The sequence below is a fragment of the Neofelis nebulosa genome, chromosome 6, assembly GCF_028018385.1.
Source record: "Neofelis nebulosa isolate mNeoNeb1 chromosome 6, mNeoNeb1.pri, whole genome shotgun sequence".
Taxonomy (NCBI): Eukaryota; Metazoa; Chordata; class Mammalia; order Carnivora; family Felidae; genus Neofelis; species Neofelis nebulosa.
The window spans coordinates 134,236,737-134,256,223 of NC_080787.1; the positions used below are offsets into that span (position 1 = coordinate 134,236,737).

General features: G+C 37.1%; 1 protein-coding gene across 9 annotated transcripts in view; it reads left to right on the forward strand.

Annotated features, from left to right (window-relative positions):
- Positions 1-19,487, forward strand: part of UTRN (utrophin) — a 514,842-nt gene that overhangs the window by 474,315 nt on the left and 21,040 nt on the right. For 7 of the 9 annotated variants that reach the window (XM_058736181.1, XM_058736184.1, XM_058736182.1 and 4 more), the window contains 4 exons: positions 9,775-9,911; positions 15,729-15,767; positions 15,993-16,058; positions 17,135-17,200. In XM_058736181.1, coding sequence (XP_058592164.1) covers positions 9,775-9,911; positions 15,729-15,767; positions 15,993-16,058; positions 17,135-17,200 — 308 coding nt within the window. The remainder of the gene's footprint in view (positions 1-9,774; positions 9,912-15,728; positions 15,768-15,992; positions 16,059-17,134; positions 17,201-19,487) is intronic. The other 2 variants (XM_058736183.1, XM_058736187.1) reach the window with 1 other exon arrangement.

Genomic DNA, 19,487 nt, shown 5'->3' on the forward strand with positions numbered 1-19,487 from the left:
TTGACTTCTATGTTTAAGAAGTAAATCTTGCTAACGATGGTGCTGTTCAACAGTGATTTTTACACTTGTGCACAATCCAAGCAATGATGTTTAATTATTCTACTCATGTGCCAAATGGCTGTGTTGTTTTCTTATAGAACCTTGGTTTTCCTCTTTGTACTTCCTTGTTTTACTTGGTCCAGAAGTTACTCACCTTTGTAGTGAACAGTTAAAGCTCTGATGTTCAGAGTATTTGTTCAAGAGTAGGTATTGCCATCCAAGTTATGAGCCAAAGACATTTGGGGGATATTTTAAATAAATATGGTTTTGCTTGTTTATTTGCAGTCGTTTTTGATGTTTTGTTTAAATTGCCAAGTAATTATAAGTTGGATGTTTTGGCAGCCTCTAGCTGATTTGACATCATTGTTAATAGTCCTTTGTATTTTTTGCTTTGTGGATCCTTGGTGTTAATAGGAGGAGTTTGTTGAGCTGAAGTAGTAAAGCAATTTATTCAAGGATCTACTTGACTATGTTATGAGGGTTAACATTTCTAAATTCTAGATTCTTTTCTACCTCAGCCTTGTTGCTCCTTTTAATTCACATTAATGAGAAGGAAAAGACTCTCAGTCATATATCCATGTTTTTGAAGTTCAATAATACACAGGTATCAGCATTTATAATAAGAATATACAGTTTAAAATATGAACAGTGATATGTAGAATAATACACATGCCTTTGTATATAGATACACAAACACAAGTAAAAGATTAGCTCTAAGTTTTGCTTTATATGATGTCTATATTTGTCCTCAGTCAAGGAATAAAATGAAGGAAAATTTAAAATACTCCCAACTTTGGTTGGCAAAATAGAACTCAAGAGTGAAAAATCATCTGATGCCAGCTTACACAGGAATTTTTAAGGTTTTGGTAGAGTCACATGGATAGACTTACCCCAGGGTAGCTTTTATAATTCAAGCAACATGTTTTTGTATTTTATGCATTCATTTGTATTAGTTGGTGGGGTGCAAGTTGAGAACTAATTACTTCTTATTATCCAAATAAGTTTTCATCATTATCTCTGTGCTACTTAATAGCAGCACAGTGGAGGGGAGTATAATTTTGAGTATTCACGTGCCTACTTGTCTGTGTAAGTTTAGTTTTAAGATGTTTTTCCCAGTGACTCACCTTCATTAGCTTTCCAGAAATGACAGTTGGAAAGACAGTCCTCGTTTGGATATATAAGTTCTTCTGTGCTTGTTAAGAAGCAAGCCAGAAGGGGGGTGCCTGGCTGGCTCAGTCGGTTAAGCCTCCGACCTTGGCTGAGGTCATGATCTCGCAGTTCATGAGTATGAGCCCCACGTCGGGCTCTGTGCTGACAGTTCAGAGCCTGGAGCCTGCTTTGGATTCTGTGTGTCCCTCCCTCTACCCCTCTCGCCCTCACTCACTCTCTTTCTCAAAAATAAAATTAAAAAATTTTAAAAGTCAAGCCAGAAGATTTGGGGCAGATGGTGGTAGAATACGTAGCTTTAGAGTTTTTCAGTATCTTTTGACTGTCATTTTCTTCCCATTTCTAAATTAGTTAAGTAAAAGGAGAGCAACTAGACAATAAAACCAACCCCCTGGACTACATTTACACCAAAACTAGGTAGTAAGGTATCCCCCAAACAAGCCACCACCCAGCCACAAACCTGTAGAATATCATTATCTTTAAGAGGAAAAAAAGGAGGCAAGGTGCCTGAGAACAGGAGAACCGCAAAATAGACAACAGGTCTTTAGTGGAAAGCTCAAAAGCCTGGTTTGGGAGAACTGTGAAACTGGGAGGAGCCCAGAGGGGAGGGTCTGAAGGCTCTGGGGTGGTGGGTTTCTGGAGCCCTCAGACCTGACCCACCAGGGCTTCCTTCCAGCAATAGCCTCACACTGGACACACTGCTAGGAATGAAACTGACACAGCAGGTCTGAGCAACAGAGACGAAAGAAAGAAAAATGGGTAATCTAAAGTAGGGCAAGGGAAGAGGACCCTGAAATGAAACTCAAGTACCCTATTTTTGAATACTCCACAAAAGCAAAAGAAGAGGGAGCTCTGTGAAGGTAGAGAAGCTTTCCAGAATTAGGAAAGTTAATTTCACAACAATGACAAAATTGAGCAGTACAAAGTATCAAGTTTAAATCTTAGGGGTGCCTGGGTGGTTCAGTGGTTAAGTGTCTGACTCTCGATTTTGGCTCAAGTCATGATCTCACAGTTTGTGAGTTCAAGCCCCATGTTCAAGCTTAGGATTCTCTGTCTCCCTCTCTCTCTTCCCTTTCCCTGCTTGTTCTCTCTCTATCTCTCTCTCAAAAATGAATAAATAAACAAATGGACAAACATTTAAAAAATTTGACAATACATTATATTTAAAAAGATTAAATCTCATATGTTTTCACTCTTATGTGGATCCTGAGAAACTTAACAGAAACCCATGGAGGAGGGGAAGAAAAAAAAAAAAAAAAAGAGGTTAGAGTGGGAGAGAGCCAAAGCATAAGAGACTCTTAAAAACTGAGAACAAACTGAGGGTTGATGGGGGGTGGGAGGGAGGGGAGGGTGGGTGATGGGTATTGAGGAGGGCACCTTTTGGGATGAGCACTGGGTGTTGTATGGAAACCAATTTGACAATAAATTTCATATATTGAAAAAAATTTTTTAAAAAGATTAAATCTCATATAAAGTAAAAGAAAAAAAATCTTCCAGCCATTTAAACAAAAGGAACAATATGACTTAAAAGGAAAGAAAATTAAATAATCAACAGCAAAGCTTTATACCAAAAGATAATGGAGGGACATATTTAAGAAACTCAGGGAAAAAAAGAATGTGAGTCAAGGATTTGATATTGAGAAAGCCAACCTTCTATTGTCTAGTAAAGATACAGGAAAATTCTCACCAAAATATAGGAACTTGGGTAATATTGTACCTAAGAGCACTTCTTGAAGATTTATTAGAGACCAGTCTTCAGACAACCAAAATAATAGAGAAACAGCATCCTAAGAACTGGTAGAGACCATTAAATATATTGTTACCTGTAGAGCTTAAACTATGTGGAGCTAACTAGAACAGGTTCCTACTGGCCAAAGATAGGACAATTTGAGCTTCAATACTGATAATAATTACAATAAGCCAAAATACACCAAATATGTTAAAAATCTATGAATTCATAATGATAAGTGAAAATAATTTTAAACAGTGGTCATCTTCAGAGGATGATAGGAAACCAGTGCATTACTGGGGAAATAGGTCAATGAAAGAGAAAAATCACACATGTAATCCTGCCTTTCCTGAATGAACTATATTACTGAGTGACCAGATAGTAGATGAAGGGACATGTTTTTATATAATGATTTAAACTAACAAATGAAAATGAATGATAGAATCAGATTATTACCATTTTTAAGTCCCCATTGGATGGATATAGATATTTCGCATGAAGGCTGCTAGGATCACTGAAGAGTGATAACCAGACCTCACGTGCCTGCCAAACACTAGTGGTAGATAGTCTTGCCAGATCACACTCGAGGCTGATGCCTCCTCTGGAGCCAGCCGCTAGTTTGCAGGATACCCAAAGGATTGAGGAACATGCTGAACTACTGCACCAAAAATACACAATCGGCAAAGTTGAGTGAGGTCAAATTGCCTGTGTTTTCTAACAGATAAATTGTAAGGAAATGTCAAGTATGGAGGAGAAATCTGTACATTAAAAGTGACTTAAAATATATCAGATTTTTTTTTAAACTAGTGAGACTAAACAACAGTGTCTAGGGGTAGACACTGGGGCGAAAAAGTATTTTTTAAACACAAGGTAGTTATTGCTTATAAAAATGAGGGTAATGGTTATTATGGAGAGAAGGGAGGGCTATGACTGGGATGAGGAACATGGAAGGGGCTTCTGGAATGTCTGGAAAAGTTTAATTTCCTGACTGGATGATATTTGCCTTATAATAATTCACTAAGTCCATTTACATAGTCTCTTCAGCAAAAGGTGGTGGGGAAAACTGGACAGCGACATGCAGAAGAATGAACCTGGCCCACTTTCTTACACCATACACAAAAATAAACTCAAAATGGATGAAAGACCTACATGTAAGACAGGAAACCATCAAAACCCTACAGGAGAAAACAGGCAGCAACCTCTTTGACCATGGCCACAGCAACTTCTTAGTAGACGTGCATCCCTAGGCAAGGGAAACAAAAGCAAAAATGAACTATTGGGACCTCATCAAATAAAAAGCTTCTGCACAGCAAAGGAAATAGTCAACAAAACTAAAAGGCAACCAACAGAATGGGAGAAGATATTTGCAAATGACATATTGGGTAAAGGGTTAGTATCCAAAATCTATAAAGAACTTATCAAATTCAACACCCGAAAACATATAATCCAGTGAAGAAACAGGCAAAAGACATGAACAGACACTTTTCCAAAGAAGACATCCAGATGGCTAACAGACACATGAATGGATGCTCAAGGTCACTCGTCATCAGGAAAATACAAATCAAAGCCACAATGAAATACCACCTCACACCTATCAGAATGGCTGACATTAACAACTCAGGCAACAACAGATGTTGGTGAGCATGTGAAGAAAGGGGAACCCTTTTACACTACTGGTGGGAATGCAAACTGTTGCAACCACTCTAAAAAACAGTATGCAGGTTCCTCAAAAAATTAAAAATAGAGCTATCCTATGACCCAGCAACTGCAGTACTAGGTATTTATCCAGAGGATGCAAAAATGCTGATTCAAAGGGTCACATGCACCCCAGTGTTTATAGCAGCACTATCAACAATAGCCAAATTATGGAAAGAGTCCAAATGTCCATTGACGAATGGATAAAGAAGATGTGTGTGTGTGTGTGTGTATACACATATACATATATATACATATGTGTAGGTATATATATGTATATACATATATATATATATATATATACATATATATAAAATGGAATATTACTTGGCAATCAAAAAGAATGAAATCTTGCCATTTGCAACAACGTGGGTGGAACTAGAGCGTAATATACTAAAGGAAAGAAGTCAGAGAAAGACAAATAAATGATTTCACTCATGTGGAATTTGAGAAACACAACAGATGAACATAGGGGAAGGGAAGGAAAAAATAAGATGAAAACAAGGAGGCAAACATAAGAGACTCTTAAATACAGAGAACAAACTGAGGGTTTCTGGAAGGGTGTTGAGTGGGGGGGGGGATGGGCTAAATGGGTGATGGGCATTTAGAAGGGCGCTTGTTGGGATGAGCACTGGATGTTGTATGTAAGTGATGAATCACACAATTCTACTCCTAAAGCCATTATTAATTACACTATATGTTAACTAACTTGGATTTAAATACAATTTAAAATAATAATAATTCATTAAGCCATACATTTGTTGTAGATAGTTTTATAGATCTGTGTTTTATTTTTACAATAAATACAATAAAAAGAATTTTAAAAAAATAAGTTGGTCCAGTCACAAACATTTTAAGCATGGTTATCCCTGGGTGGTCAAAGAGCAGACAGTTTTAAGGTTTTCCTTTTTTCTCTTTCATGTGCGTTTTTTCCCTAATTTATGTACACTCAGTGTGTCTCAGACATGCAATTTAAAGGTTATCAAATGACATTTCAATATGTTTGGTAAAAATCAACCTACAGGGTGTCTTAATGTAATAATAGGTATTTTAGTCAATGGCTATGGGTTCTCTCCCTTACAAAAGTTAGGATTGTTGCATTTTTCTAGGAGAAGTGACATAGTGCTGGTATGGTGAAAAGACCCAGGTTTGTGAGAGCAGCTTTCTCCTTACTGATTTCTAGGTCTGAATCCTGGAAAGCTTTAGTGTCTGTGTCTGAAGGGGTCAAAAAAGTGATGCTAATTTCACTGCCCTTGATAGGAAAATGAGACTGAAGGGAATCTATTTATAAGGGGCAGGATTCTATGCCAATTCTATGCCTTGTCTCATACAACGAGATCTACAAAATCTTTTGTTCTCCTTCTTTCTTTTCTTAACAGCAATAGATAAAAACCTAGTCTTTCAAGAAATGCATGGATAACTTTACCAATGTGGGACAATTTGTGTAATAATGAGTGACTTTCAAGTCCATCCTCAGATCATAGTATCAATAGTAATTTGCTTAAAAAAGAAAAAGCACAGGGGCGCCTGGGTGGCTCAGTCGGTTAAGGGGCCGACTTTGGCTCAGGTCATGATCTCACGGTCCGTGAGTTCGAGCCCCGCATCTGGCCCTGTGCTGACAGCTCAGAGTCTGGAGCTTGTTTCCAATTCTGTGTCTCCCTCTCTCTGACCCTCCCCGTTCATGCTCTGTCTCTCTCTGTCTCAAAAATAAATAAACATTAAAAAAAATTTTTTTTTAATAAAAAAATTAAAAAAAAAAAGAAAAAGCACAAACTATTATACCTAGCGTGAAGATAGAGTTGAGTTTGATGGTATTTATTATGCTAGGTGGGTGGCCCTCTTTTTTTTGCTTTTTACCAAACCATTGCTCTTGCACTTTGAAATAGAAGATATTAGGTACTGTCATTAGGTAGCAAATTAGACCAAATACGTAAAAATATCTCTTAACTTTTTTTGGTGAGAAAATAGGTACAATTCATTTTCTTGACTCTCTTTCAACTAAAGAAATGCATCTGCTAACCTGAAAATAACACCTCATTCTTGTGGGATGAATTATCTTCCACTTTTTCTTTTAATATTACATAAAATTTATGGCATTAGTGAATTTAGTGCCTTTATAACTATTGGTAGAAGAAAAACTATTGGTTTTTTTCTTCAGTATGAAAATCGATCAGGAAATAAAAGTGTGCTCTTTCTGTATGAGAATGCACTTGTTTTTATCAAATGTTAAATTTGAACATGATCAGAAACTCGAATTTAACGTCAGCCCCTGCTATACTTTCTGGGGAGGCAGGTAGTTGCTTTTTACTTGTTTTTCATTTCGTTTTGTTTTGTGGGAGATGGTTTTTGTTGGTGGTGGTTGGCCGGTTGGTTTTACTTTGTTCTTCCGTGTTTTGAATGTATTTAGCTCAAGAATGCTTGATGTGGAGTCAGACTTGTACTTTTGAATGATGTGTCATTTTTTCCCCAAGCAAAAAGTTCATGGAAAAACCTAAATTTAGATAGTTAGAAGAACATTCTGCTAAGTGGAAGAAGCCAGTCACAAAAGACCACGTACCGTACAATTCCACTTATAAGAAGCATCCAGAATAGGCAAATCCATAGAAACAGAAGTGGATTAGTGCTTGCCAGGAGCTGAGGGGAGGGGAGGGGGCAAGAGTTGGGGGGGGGGTGGGTAGTGATAGCGAATGGGTACAGAGTTTCTTCTTGAGGTGATGGTCACACAACCCTGTGAATATATAAAAAGCACTGTACTCTACACTGCCCAGTGGAGGCAGACAGGTAAGTGGCCCGGGGCCTGCCCACCTCTCCTTTTCTCCCACTCACCCCACTCAGGGCTGCCTGAATTAAAACCCGGGGTATGGCTTGAAAACCACTGGCTCTAGTGGTGAATCCTTTTTACTGCCAGATGAAGTTGGACCAAGTAAAAAGCTGGAGGCCGGTATTTCCTTATATATTAACAATGTGTTAAGAGCAGACCTGGAAATAAATTGCATCATAAATGCTTATCCTTGCATAGGGGCCACCTTTTTGTACTTCTGTCATAGAAAGCTTCTTCCCTTCTTCGCTTTACCAAAACATTCAGGGAAAATATCTACAAATACAATGATCTGCAGCTGTGATACCCATTGCTAGAGGTCCAAACGTCCTTTACAGTAGATGATATGTCCTTTTGGCTTTATTCTCAACCAGAGACATTCCATCTCTAAAAACGTCCTTCTTTATTCCTAAATGTCTTTCTTATTTCTCCTGTTCTATCTGGTTAGATCTTAGTGCCCCCAAACCATCATCTCTCTTAACATTTTGCCTTAGGTTCGTTTTCATTAATAGCTTATTTTCTATACTTCTTTATATTTGGAAGGATCAGTACCTAAATAACTACAGATATTATATGGTTTATTCTGTGTTATTCAGGAAAAGATTGAACATTGTGGGTCTGATGGCAAGGCCTTGGGACAATGTGGGTGGTCCTTGCTATACTTTTTTTTAGTGAAATGAAAATTGATGAACTTTAATTATAAATAAGTTGCTTACTTATGTTTCTTCTCTGCTCTGCAAGCCTAGAGAATCAAAAGTTCCCTTAACTGTGTACTAGAAACAGACGCATTTAGGTAGAATAAGAGCAGATGGAAAGCTACAAACTACATAAGGGCTGACTCAGAATTTAGTTGTTTTAAAAAATAATTATATTTTTTTTAAGCTTCTGTTTGCAAAACAAGTTGGTATGAGTCCCGGGGATGCTTGCCATGAAGGAAAAGATGACGGACTGGGAAGGTGCAAGGAGAGGGGGGCAGGCAATAAGTAAGCAGTGTATTTAGCATAGTATTAGAATAATAAACCATTATTCTAGAAAAGTCCTCTGGTTTTGTTTTGTGAACTGATTGGAGTGAGGTCTATCCAGGTTTGGATTAAAAGCCAACTAGCAGGGGCGCCTGGGTGGCTCAGTCAGTTAAGTGCCTGACTTCGGCTCAGGTCATGATCTCACAGTTCGTGAGTTCGAGCCCCACGTCGGGCTCTGTGCTGACAGCTCAGAGCCTGGAGCCTGCTTCACATTCTGTGTCTCCCTCTCTCTCTGCCCCTTCCCTGCTCATGCTGTGTCTCTCTCTGTCTCAAAAATAAATAAACATTAAAAAAAATTAAAAAGCCAACTAGGAGTCCGACGACTAAGGTTTTAATTGAGTCCTCTGCAGGTAATGTAAATTTATTAAATACATCTTCAGAAGGACTAAAGTTGGCATCTGTATAACATATTGCAAATAAAAACTAGAATTGGTGATAACTGAGGCTTAAGGAACAGTTTATAAGATGGGAAGAGGGAATGGGGTTGGGATAGATTTCAGTCCATGTCACCCTAAGTGATTATTAACTAATCACCTTGACATGGCTAAGGAAACAGTAACATTTCATACTGCATTAAAAATTTAGTCCATGTTTGGGAACCTGGGTGGCTCAGCCAATTAAGCATCCGACTCTTGATCTCAGCTCAAGTCTTGATTGCAGGGTCGAGAGTTCAAGCCCCACATTGGGCTCCATACTCAGCAATACCCACCCCCCCCCCAAATAAAATAAGAAAATAAATATATATTAAAAAATAAATATAAAAGTTTAGTCCATATCATTTTTGGGAACGACAGATGGGTAGTATTCCTTACAATATCGCGGCCTGCTCTTTCTCTCTTATGTTATTGCTTTCTCATGTTCCATACTTCAATATATGCTGGCTCATGTGAAGTCATTAGACTTGTTTATTCACCTTAGTGGAAACCATGTTATATCCAGAATGCTTCATCATCACTAAACATTTAATATCAAATTGCAACTCTTTCAGTAACAGGAATCAACCAATAACATTGCCAAAACTAATTTTACTTCATGGCCTAAGTTTTTAAATATTGGGGAAGTGAGCTAAGGATGGTTTATTTTCAACAGAAAATAAAAAATTATAAACTGATTGCTGGATGTGTTTAATGATGAGTCCTGATTGCCATGTTATTTCATGACACGACTTGTTATTCCAAAAATACATAAAGCCACTGAAACTGTTTGTTATTTCATTGCATGAATTTATATCTGCTCTAATTTTATTGGAGCTAGATATCTCCTTCCATTTCAATGAGAGAAGTATAATTTTTTCATCCTCCTAGACAACATCTGGGGAAGATGTACGAGACTTCACAAAGGTGCTGAAGAATAAGTTCAGATCAAAGAAATACTTTGCCAAACATCCTCGGCTTGGCTACCTGCCTGTCCAGACAGTGCTTGAGGGTGACAACTTAGAGACGTAAGTTCAACTTTAATATTAAAACTTCTATGTACTCTTTTATCTAATATTGTCTTTTATTATGTTAGTGACACCCAGAGAAATTATCTGATACCAGAAAGAATTTGTGTTTTGGTAAAGCGTTTCATTTTAAAAGAGGTAAAATTAAACTCAGAATCAGTCTTCACAACATGAATTTTTACTGTTGGCTTTTGATAATACCATGGCTAAAATTTTAGGTTTAATTTTGCATGTGTTCCTCCACTTTAAAAACACGTATCACTGTGTGTTCAACCTATGCCTTGGTCATGTCTTTTCCTCTTAAAAATACTTAGAGCCGATTGTGGTATATGCTGTTTCATTACCTTACTCATTTCCCATTTTTCCTCCTTTGGGGATATTTTTGCTATTTTATGAAGTATGTGTTACATTTATTTTACATGTTAAAATTTTTTTTTAATGTTTTATTTTTGAGAGAGAGAGAAATGGAGTGTGAGCAGGGGAGGGGCAGAGAGAGAGGGCAACACAGAATCCAAAGCTGTTAGCACAGAGCCCAGCATGGGGCTCCAACTCATGAACCATGAGATCACAACCTGAGCCAAAGTTGGACGCTCAACCAACTGAGGCACCCAGGTGTCCCTGTTTTACATGTTTTTAATGTAAATATATTAATAATATTGAGTCTCTTGCTTTTGATATACCTGTGCTAAAATCACATCAAAATCTTACATTTCTAATTTATTTTCTCTTGAGCATGAAGACAGTAAAACAAGATAGCTGTATATGGTACATAGACAAAATTTCTTTGAAGTATGTAATTCAATTTTATAAGCATGAATGAAACAAAGTCTCAAGGTAGCAAAATTACTATGGCATTATAAGGAAGAGAAGCAATTTATAGCCTGAAATGAAAAGAAAAATAATTTTTAAAACAAGCCAGAAGAAATGCAAGAAGTAATTTTAAATTACTAAACAATTATATATCAAGATCAAAATAGGTCTGATTTTAAATTTTTGAATCGTATTTTATTTTGTTTTATTTTATTTTAAGAAAGAGAGCATGTGTGGAGGGGGGCAGAGCAGGGGGGAGAGAGAGAGAGAGAGAGCGAGAGCGAGAGCGAGAGAGAAAGAGAGAGAGAGAGAAAATCCCAAGCAGGCTCCATGCCCAGTGCAGAGTCTGACCTGGGACTCAATCTCATGACTGCGAGATCATGCCTGAACTGAAATCAAGGGTCTGATGTATAATTGATTGAGCCACCCAGATGCCCCTGAATCACTTTTTAAAATATCAGCATAAACATGACTTCCGTGGCAATTTTCTTACACTCCAATCTTGGGAAAAATGAACTTTTATTGCTAGTCATTAGTAAAGTGCCTAGTCATAAATATAGTGATGTTCTAGTTACAGAAAGATGCCCTCTCAAAATGCCTATAGAAAAGAAACTCAGAAGTGTGAAGTTTTCTACATTATATAGTAGAAAAAAATATATAATAAGAAATATTAAAAAGTGTGTTGAGTGCAATTTTTGTGCAATCAGTCTTTCTTTCTTTAACCTTTAAAACCCACTGTTCATTTTATTGTGTATCTGAGAGATAAGCAGAGAGCAGTAATAGTCTAGTATTAGGACAATCCATGTCTCAAAGATTTCAAAGTAGAGGACAGGCTATTTGGCCTGGATTTTTTTCCATATAAAGCTTTGTAGAACACTGGCTTTGCTGCATTTTTGTATAAATGTATGTTGTGGGGTTTTTTTTGTTAATTTGTGGAACTTCTAAGAAGCAAAAGAAAGACCACAGCCAAAGCACAGTAGATATTTCATCGCTCCGTAGGTACTGTTATGAGCGCACAACTGTATATGTTGATAGGTCCAAAAATAGCACATACACATTTAAAGTATACAAGATATTTCAAATTTTTTGATAACTTTGATATCAAACTGTGCACAATTAAAATATTATGCCTCCCAGTTATTTTTTTCACAGTACATTTTAGAACAAATTTTGCTGAAGCAATCTCAGTTTAAAGAGAGCTATTCATCTGCTTAAAATCCATAAGGAGAAGTAGATTTTTGGTTCTCTCTTGTTTTGTGGGTACGTATTTGTCCTTTTCTCCAAAAGGTTTTATGTTATTACATTCTTATTTGTTTTACTATCTAATACACAGTTTAACTGTGCTGAACACCCCATGATAAAGGCACAATTTTACTTCCCTTGGTATCAGATCTAATTAACCTTTGCAGTAACTGCCTGAAGCATAGAATTATCACATAGCTTTTTTTTTTCTTTTTACAGGATAATTTGATAAGTTTGAACTAGTGATGTGCCTTTCACTCTTATGATAAACCATTGGTATTTTGTGTCCCAATATCTACATCCTTCATATGAATCATGCAGGTCGATTCATCTTTTTTTTTTTTAATTCCTTTTAAGCATTTTTGATAACTTTTCTTTTAATGTCAAAATAATCATTGACAGCAATCATTCTATTCTGAGTGACTCAGTTAAAGTAGAAAAGAACAGAAAAACATGCCAAATAATTTTGTGCCGTGATTTTTGGCTGTAATTCTGAAAATGCTTCGTTTCATCTATCATGAATTTACCAGCATTTTCAGAGAGCGGAAAACAAGAGAAAGAAAGGAAGGAGTATAAGATTAAATCAGATGTCACAAGATTCTTTTTGAAAAAGATTTATGAGATACTGGATAGAGTCGGCAGGTTTTCTTTTTTAAATCATAGAACGTGTTTTTGGAGTTGGTATAGTTCATTTTTCTGCTGAGCCCTTTCTAGTACAGGGCCACTTAATCTTCTGGTGTAACAATTTATGTGAGTGGGTAGTAAAGTTTGATTTCATTTATTCTCCTATTTGTGGGAGAACATTGGAGAAAAACCAGCCAAGTGGTAAATGTGTTAAAGTTATTTATGAAGCTGATTGGAATTTTCTCTTGCTTCTTTCTTTTTCATCCCTGCAAAATGTAGTGTCTTATCCCCTATCCAGTAATGAGATGTGCGTGCATGGAGGGTATTTATGGGAAAAATGAGTTAATACTAAAAAGGAGGTAAACAAACTCATGCTTAGGTTTATTCAGTTAATTTTGTAACTATGTGTGCAAGAATTTTCAAAAAATAAATCAACGTAAATGAGTAAAACTTGATTAAAGAGTTACCATTGAGGGGCACCTAGTTGGCTCAGTTGGTTAAGTGTCCGACTCTCAATTTCGGCTCAGGTAATGATCTCATGGTTTCGTGAGTTCAAGCCCCACGTCGGGCTCTGTGCACTGACCCTGGGAGTCTGCTTGGGATTCTCTGTCTCCCTCTCTCTGTGCCCCTCCCTCACTTATGCTCTCTCTGTCTCTGTCAAAATATATAAACTTTAAAAAAAGGTTTAAAAAAGTTAGAAAAATTTGCCATTGAACATAAACCTAAGAAACAAGCTAAAATAGTGACAAAAATAATTTGAGAATTTTGAGAGATTATTTTTGGCTAAAAGGTAGGTTGGTTTCCTTAAAGATTAAAGAAGTACAATAGACACTTCTGCCTGATGTTGGTTAAAGTGGAATAAATGAGTTTCATGGTTCTTTTGAGTTCTTACTGTAGCAAGAACCAACTCGTAGTCAGGTGTAACTATGGTTGTGGAGCACTGGATTGGAGGAGGTGACAGCTAACCTGAGACCTGGAAGATTAACAGAGCTAGACCTGCAGTGTTTGGTGTGGATGACAAAAGGGAGAGTTTCTAGGCAAGGGAAGTATCTTCAAAAGCCCAGAGACAAGATCATTCTGGAAAGTACGGTGGGAAGCTGGGAAGAGTAGCAAGAAATAAGAGAGGAGAGAAAAGCAGGACCTACCTAATCAGGGGCCTTGTAAATCATGCCAAGGTGTTTGGGTTTTATTGTGAAAGACATAGGGAGCCATTGAGGGTTTGTATCTGAGAGCACACTGGGACCCCACTTACTCTGGAGCAAATGGATCAAAGAAGGCAAAAGACGGGAAGCCTAAGGCATTAAAAGAATCGTTGAGTTTTTCAGGGAAAGTCTGGATTGTATTTCATGTTATATTAAGGATATTTAGTAAAGAGTCTGATTCTTTGCATATTAGTGTGTGATTAACCAAAACACCCTATTCAGCCACCACTCTGGAAAGCAGGGATAGGCTACATTATTAACTGTGGACTAACACATAGATCGGTCTTATTTGGAACCCTCTTAAAGTATAGACTCTATAACTATGCCGCAGTGAGGATATTGCCTTGTTTTTGTCTCCCAGAATTAAATGAGAAGATGTATCACTTAACCTTTTTTCTCTACAAATCAAAATACTTTGAAGTCAATGAAGCCTTCAGTTTGACTTTGTTAATCTTTATTTCTTTTCTTAGAAATGTTCTCAATATATAAAGAACTTTCTTTTGAGAACCTCTTTGGTTCAGCCTTCTACCTCTGCCATTCCTATCTTAGTTCAATGCGTCATTTTTGTGCTGACTGCATTAACTTCACAGGAACTGGTCATGTGGTTTCACAGAGCTTTTCCAGCTTCAATAAAGATCAGAACAACATATTTCTCTCGTGCTTAAAGTTCATTGCAAATGTTGTGTAGTACACTTGAGTTTTAGAAATGCCCTCTCGAGTAGTTATTATTTTTTGGAAAGTTTATAGTAAATCATTCACGTAACACTTAACATCCGTATCTATTGAATAATACTTTGTTATTTCATTGTTGTTTTAACTATCTTACATGTGGATGATTAAGTCTATTTACAGATATTCTGACAGACACGGCCTGGATAAATGCCTGTTTTTGAAAGGAGGTCCAAATAGTCTTAGTTTTTCATCCCAGTAAGATGCCCTTCATCTCTTAGTCTTTGCTATTCAAACATCAACTTGAGCTTCCAGCAGGAGATGAGATCATTAACTTTTTCTTAAGTTTGTATGTATAATAGAAATAGAATCAAGTAGATCTAGAATGATTTAAACTTTCCTCCTTTGTTTCAATCAACATGAGCTCTTGCAGGAGACTTACTTAATTAAATAGAGAACTCATTTCCTTTAGACTTTTAAAATTCCCATATTCATCAGTAGCTCCCCTAGGGTCCCCCAGGGTTAGGAGTGGTACTGAATGATCAAGCTCCAGAGTCAGGCCTGACTCAAGCCGAACACATTTCCTGATATTATCAGTTTCAGAGATTCAACTTCGGAAAGAATTTTGTGTGAAGAAAGCGTATCACCATCCAGTTGCTTTCAGCCTTATTGATAATGTAAAAATTTGGGGCTGGGTATAGGGAAGAGGATCTAGGTAACATCTTCTTTCAGTGTCTCTGTGAGTTGTGATACTCTGTGTACACTTGGATTCGGATTTTTACATTTAAAACTGGACAGAGAATCAGAACAATCTCATTTTACTGCAACGCTGCCATCAGTGGATAATATAGTCTTTGGAATTTAACTTTATCTTTCTGACCAAGTTTCTTCTCCGGGAAGAACAAAAATCTGATTGCATCATCCCTTGGTATATTATGGAGCATTATGTTTAAACTTATTGCACGAGCATTTTTGTTTCTTTCTTTTTTTTCCAATAAGACCATTTCAAGATGTGTTTGCTGTCCTGTAACAAATATCCTGTAATATTTGTGAAAAGCTCCCGCAGGCACTTGAATACACAGCATCTTCTCCAGAACAAACAGGGACTTTGCGTTACTTTTGATTTCCCCCCCGGTGCACCTCGGGGCGACAAAACGTGAGAGTAGAAGGCAGTTGAGAATGCCTTCTCCCCCAGCCTCCCGCTGCTCTTGTCTGAAATCGCTGTCGAGTGCTAGTTCTGTGACTTCTGTTTCCCTCTCCCCCTCTGCAGTCCTGTGACACTCATCAGCATGTGGCCAGAGCACTATGAGTGAGTATTCACAGCTCCGTCTGCAGGAGCCGGCACTCTGATCCGTGTCATTAGCAGGGGGGTGATTATGAAACTCGTGAACTAAGAGAATAGTCTACCTCCTGGGTAACAATCCTCATGGTTTGTTTGCATGGCAAATTCAGTGTTTAACCAAGCTAACATTCCTAATAGCAACATCTGTCAATATTGGGACATAAAACTGTTTCTTTGCTTTTTCTTTTATAGCCCCTCACAGTCTCCTCAGCTGTTTCATGATGACACCCATTCCAGAATAGAACAGTATGCCACACGGTAAGAGACTTTGATGGGAGCCCTCTGCTGCGCTGCCGCCCAGAACGTATCTATTTCTGTATGAATCCTGTAGCATTAACATGCCTTGATTTAAGGGATGTTTTGCGAGAGTCGTGATTCCATTATATTTGGAATCTGGGCTCTCATCTTTCCATGTTGCAGTTTGCACTTTACCAAATACCTGCTGTACATTCTGTGAAGAGTAAATCTCCATGGGATGTGATTATTGAGCTCATGAGAATCCAAACCCCATACAAAACAGGATTTAGATAGTGTAACCCAGTTTAATGAATGAGAGTAGGAATTGAAAGTGTTCTCAGGAGATGGTGCACATGTGACTTACCATATGTAATTAAATTTATGCTAATGCTTTATTATAGACGTTTATTTTAGAGTCCTTAAACAATATAAAGTATCGTCTGGTCTTGATGGCATGCATAAACTTTCATAAACGAAGGGTATAGTAACTATCTCTGGTGCTAGCAAGTAGCTAGGCCTAAAGAGGTTAGTTTAAGCATCATATAAATAGTAACATTCAAACTGGGTCTCAGCCAGACAGAATTTCTGGGAAAAGGCAGGCTTAGATTAATGGAAAAATGTACTCAAAAGCATTGAGCTGGGAAAGAACATGGCTTGTTTAAAGAACTGCAAATAAAGGAATGAGGAGTAAAGGAATAGAAGCTCAAGTCAGATAAAGAAGGCCCACTTGCTAAGGAGTGGGGCTATATCTTTAGTTAAAGGGGGGTCATGGAGAGTCTTTCGGCAGGAGAGGAGCATAATCAGATTTCTGAGAATGAAGACCAAACTGGAGGGTCTGGGAAATCAGTTAGGAGCCTAGGTCCCTTAGGAGTCTATATAACGTGGTAAAAGATGGAGGCCGACAAGTCTAAAGACAGTGGTGGTAGAAAGGTAGCTCAAGATGAGGTATTATTTTAAATTTCCAATCTTGTTACGAGATTTGGACCTTTTCCTATTTTGTCAGAATCATGACAGTTTGAGAAAAACAGAGAATGGACCTCCAACTGACCATGCCCCGTGTGGCCACACTGTCTAACCTCTTTCTTTTCATTCTTCAGCCTGGCCCAGATGGAAAGGACTAATGGGTCTTTCCTCACTGATAGCAGCTCTACCACAGGAAGTGTGTAAGTAAAACACGAAATTAGCACTGCCTGGGAAGGCTAGTTTCTGTGTCCTGGCTGTCAGAAGTAATCTTCACTGATTGTGGCTCTGAATTTTGATCCCAATCAAAATTGATAAGTGTGGTTACAAAAATGTCTACATAGATTTTATGCTCTCAAGCCATGATAACATAAGTTGGATATGTTTATTTATTTAGTTTCATGTAAGTTAATGAAAAAATCCTGTATTTATCAACTAATCTGCCTCAGGAAGATCGGATTGTTTTATGTATAAATACAGGTATAGATATTCATTCCATTTGTCAGATACTTCTTGTTGATAATTAACGGATGCATTTCCGTAGAATAATGCCCTTCTGTAAAATCCTCTTTTGCTGACTCGCATTTTCTCCATCATCTCTGCTATTTAACAACTATGCCCCACACAAGTTTGGACATATAGTCCCCACTCTTCATTGAAAAATATTGTTTCTCTTGCCAATATTTTATTATCTTAGCAAGCAGGAAAAGCCTCGTTGACTTTAGAAAAATACTTTCAGAAAAATTTTCTAGGCAAATATTTTATCTCTGATTATCCTATTATTGTGTGTAATATTGTTTAGGACCTTTCCCTTTTCTTCCCCCTCCTCGGAATTAACATTTTTTTTCATTTTGAATGCTATCTAAAAGATTTCAATAGTGTCACATTTACTTGACTTAGGCAGGTTCATTGTTTGGATCTGGTGGGAAGCTGTAGGTAGCCAGGAAAGTTACAGAACATAACACTCAGATGTCTTATACTAAAAAAGGCCATGGAGAGAGCCAAATTGAAATACTTTAAGCACTCTAATACAGAATAGCTTCCTACCAATATTTTTAAAAGTGTTTTACTATCATTAAGCTTATAAATAAAAATGTACAAGGTTTTTCCATTTTAAATTTCAAACATTAGCATGTCAATACTTTACAAGAATACAGTTATGATTTGTGCATTATTATTCATGTACTATGAATATGAAACAATTCCCAAACCAAGATAATAGCATATTTATAATGCTTGTTTCATATTTAACTACTAGTATGTATTTTATATAAAGCAGTTAGATATCTGGAGTATCCCCTAAATCAACATAATTTCTACAAGGTTCATAATAGCCAAAGAATTAGATGAAATAAAAAAATAGTAATAAAGACCAAAATAGTTAAAACCAAATTTAAATTCTTTAAAATGTGTTTGTCATGCCCTCTGAACAGAGTAAAGGTAATGTTCAAATTTAGTACACCCTATCTTCAAATTAAAATAAACACTCTTTTTAAATTTATTACTGATGTCTGAGAAAAAGAAAACAATGATCAGATGACTACAAGCTGAATACATTTTAATATACCATCATTAGACATATTAACTCATCCATCTGTCCAACAAATGTTTCTTATATACCCACCATGCTAGGTGCTAGGGCCAGTTTTGAGATCTGATGGGTACATTTTCAGGAAGTGTGTAGGCTGTTTGTTAAACAGAGCCATTATAGAAATTAATTTGTATACACTTACAATTAAATAAATTAGAGTCAAATGAAAATGAAGGTAATACTCAAAACTCATCATGCCTTAGTCTACCTCATTGTACTATTTCTGTGTTCTTGGGGTAATTAATTGTATTTGTCAGATGGTGTGCAACTGCGTGTCTTTTCCAGACTCTACATTCAGTAAAGTCATTAGTTTGAAATTGGCCTTGGTGAGAGTATTTAAACCGTAGAAATTGCAAAGGCTACAATTCAGTGCCTTTTTATTCATTAATTTTTTGGAAAGCTTGTTAAATGTTTATCAGCTTGCCACTGCCATATACCCAGTACTGTAAAAGTCTATAGATGTAAATACTATCTTCATGAGTCTTATGGGTTAGAGGAGAGATGATTGTTTCTACAGAGGAAGAGCATGGGAAAGGCATTTTTGGTAGAGAGAATAATGACCCCCAAAAGAAGTCTACATCCTAATCCCTGAAATTTAAGAAGGTGTCACTTTATATAGCAAGATGGAACTTGCACATGTGATTAAGTTAAGGATCTTGAGATGGGGAGATTATCCTAGATTTGGGTGGACCCCATATAATCCCATGAGTCCTTATAAGAAGTGGGGAGAGTCAGTTAGAGAAGGATATCGCCATGAAAGAAAGAGGTCAGATACAGGGAGATTTCCAGATGCTACGCCACTGGCTTTAAAGGTAGAGGAATGGGGGCACCTGGGTGGCTCAGTCAGTTGAGCGTCTGACTTTGGCTCAGGTCGTGATCTTGCTGTCCATGAGTTTGAG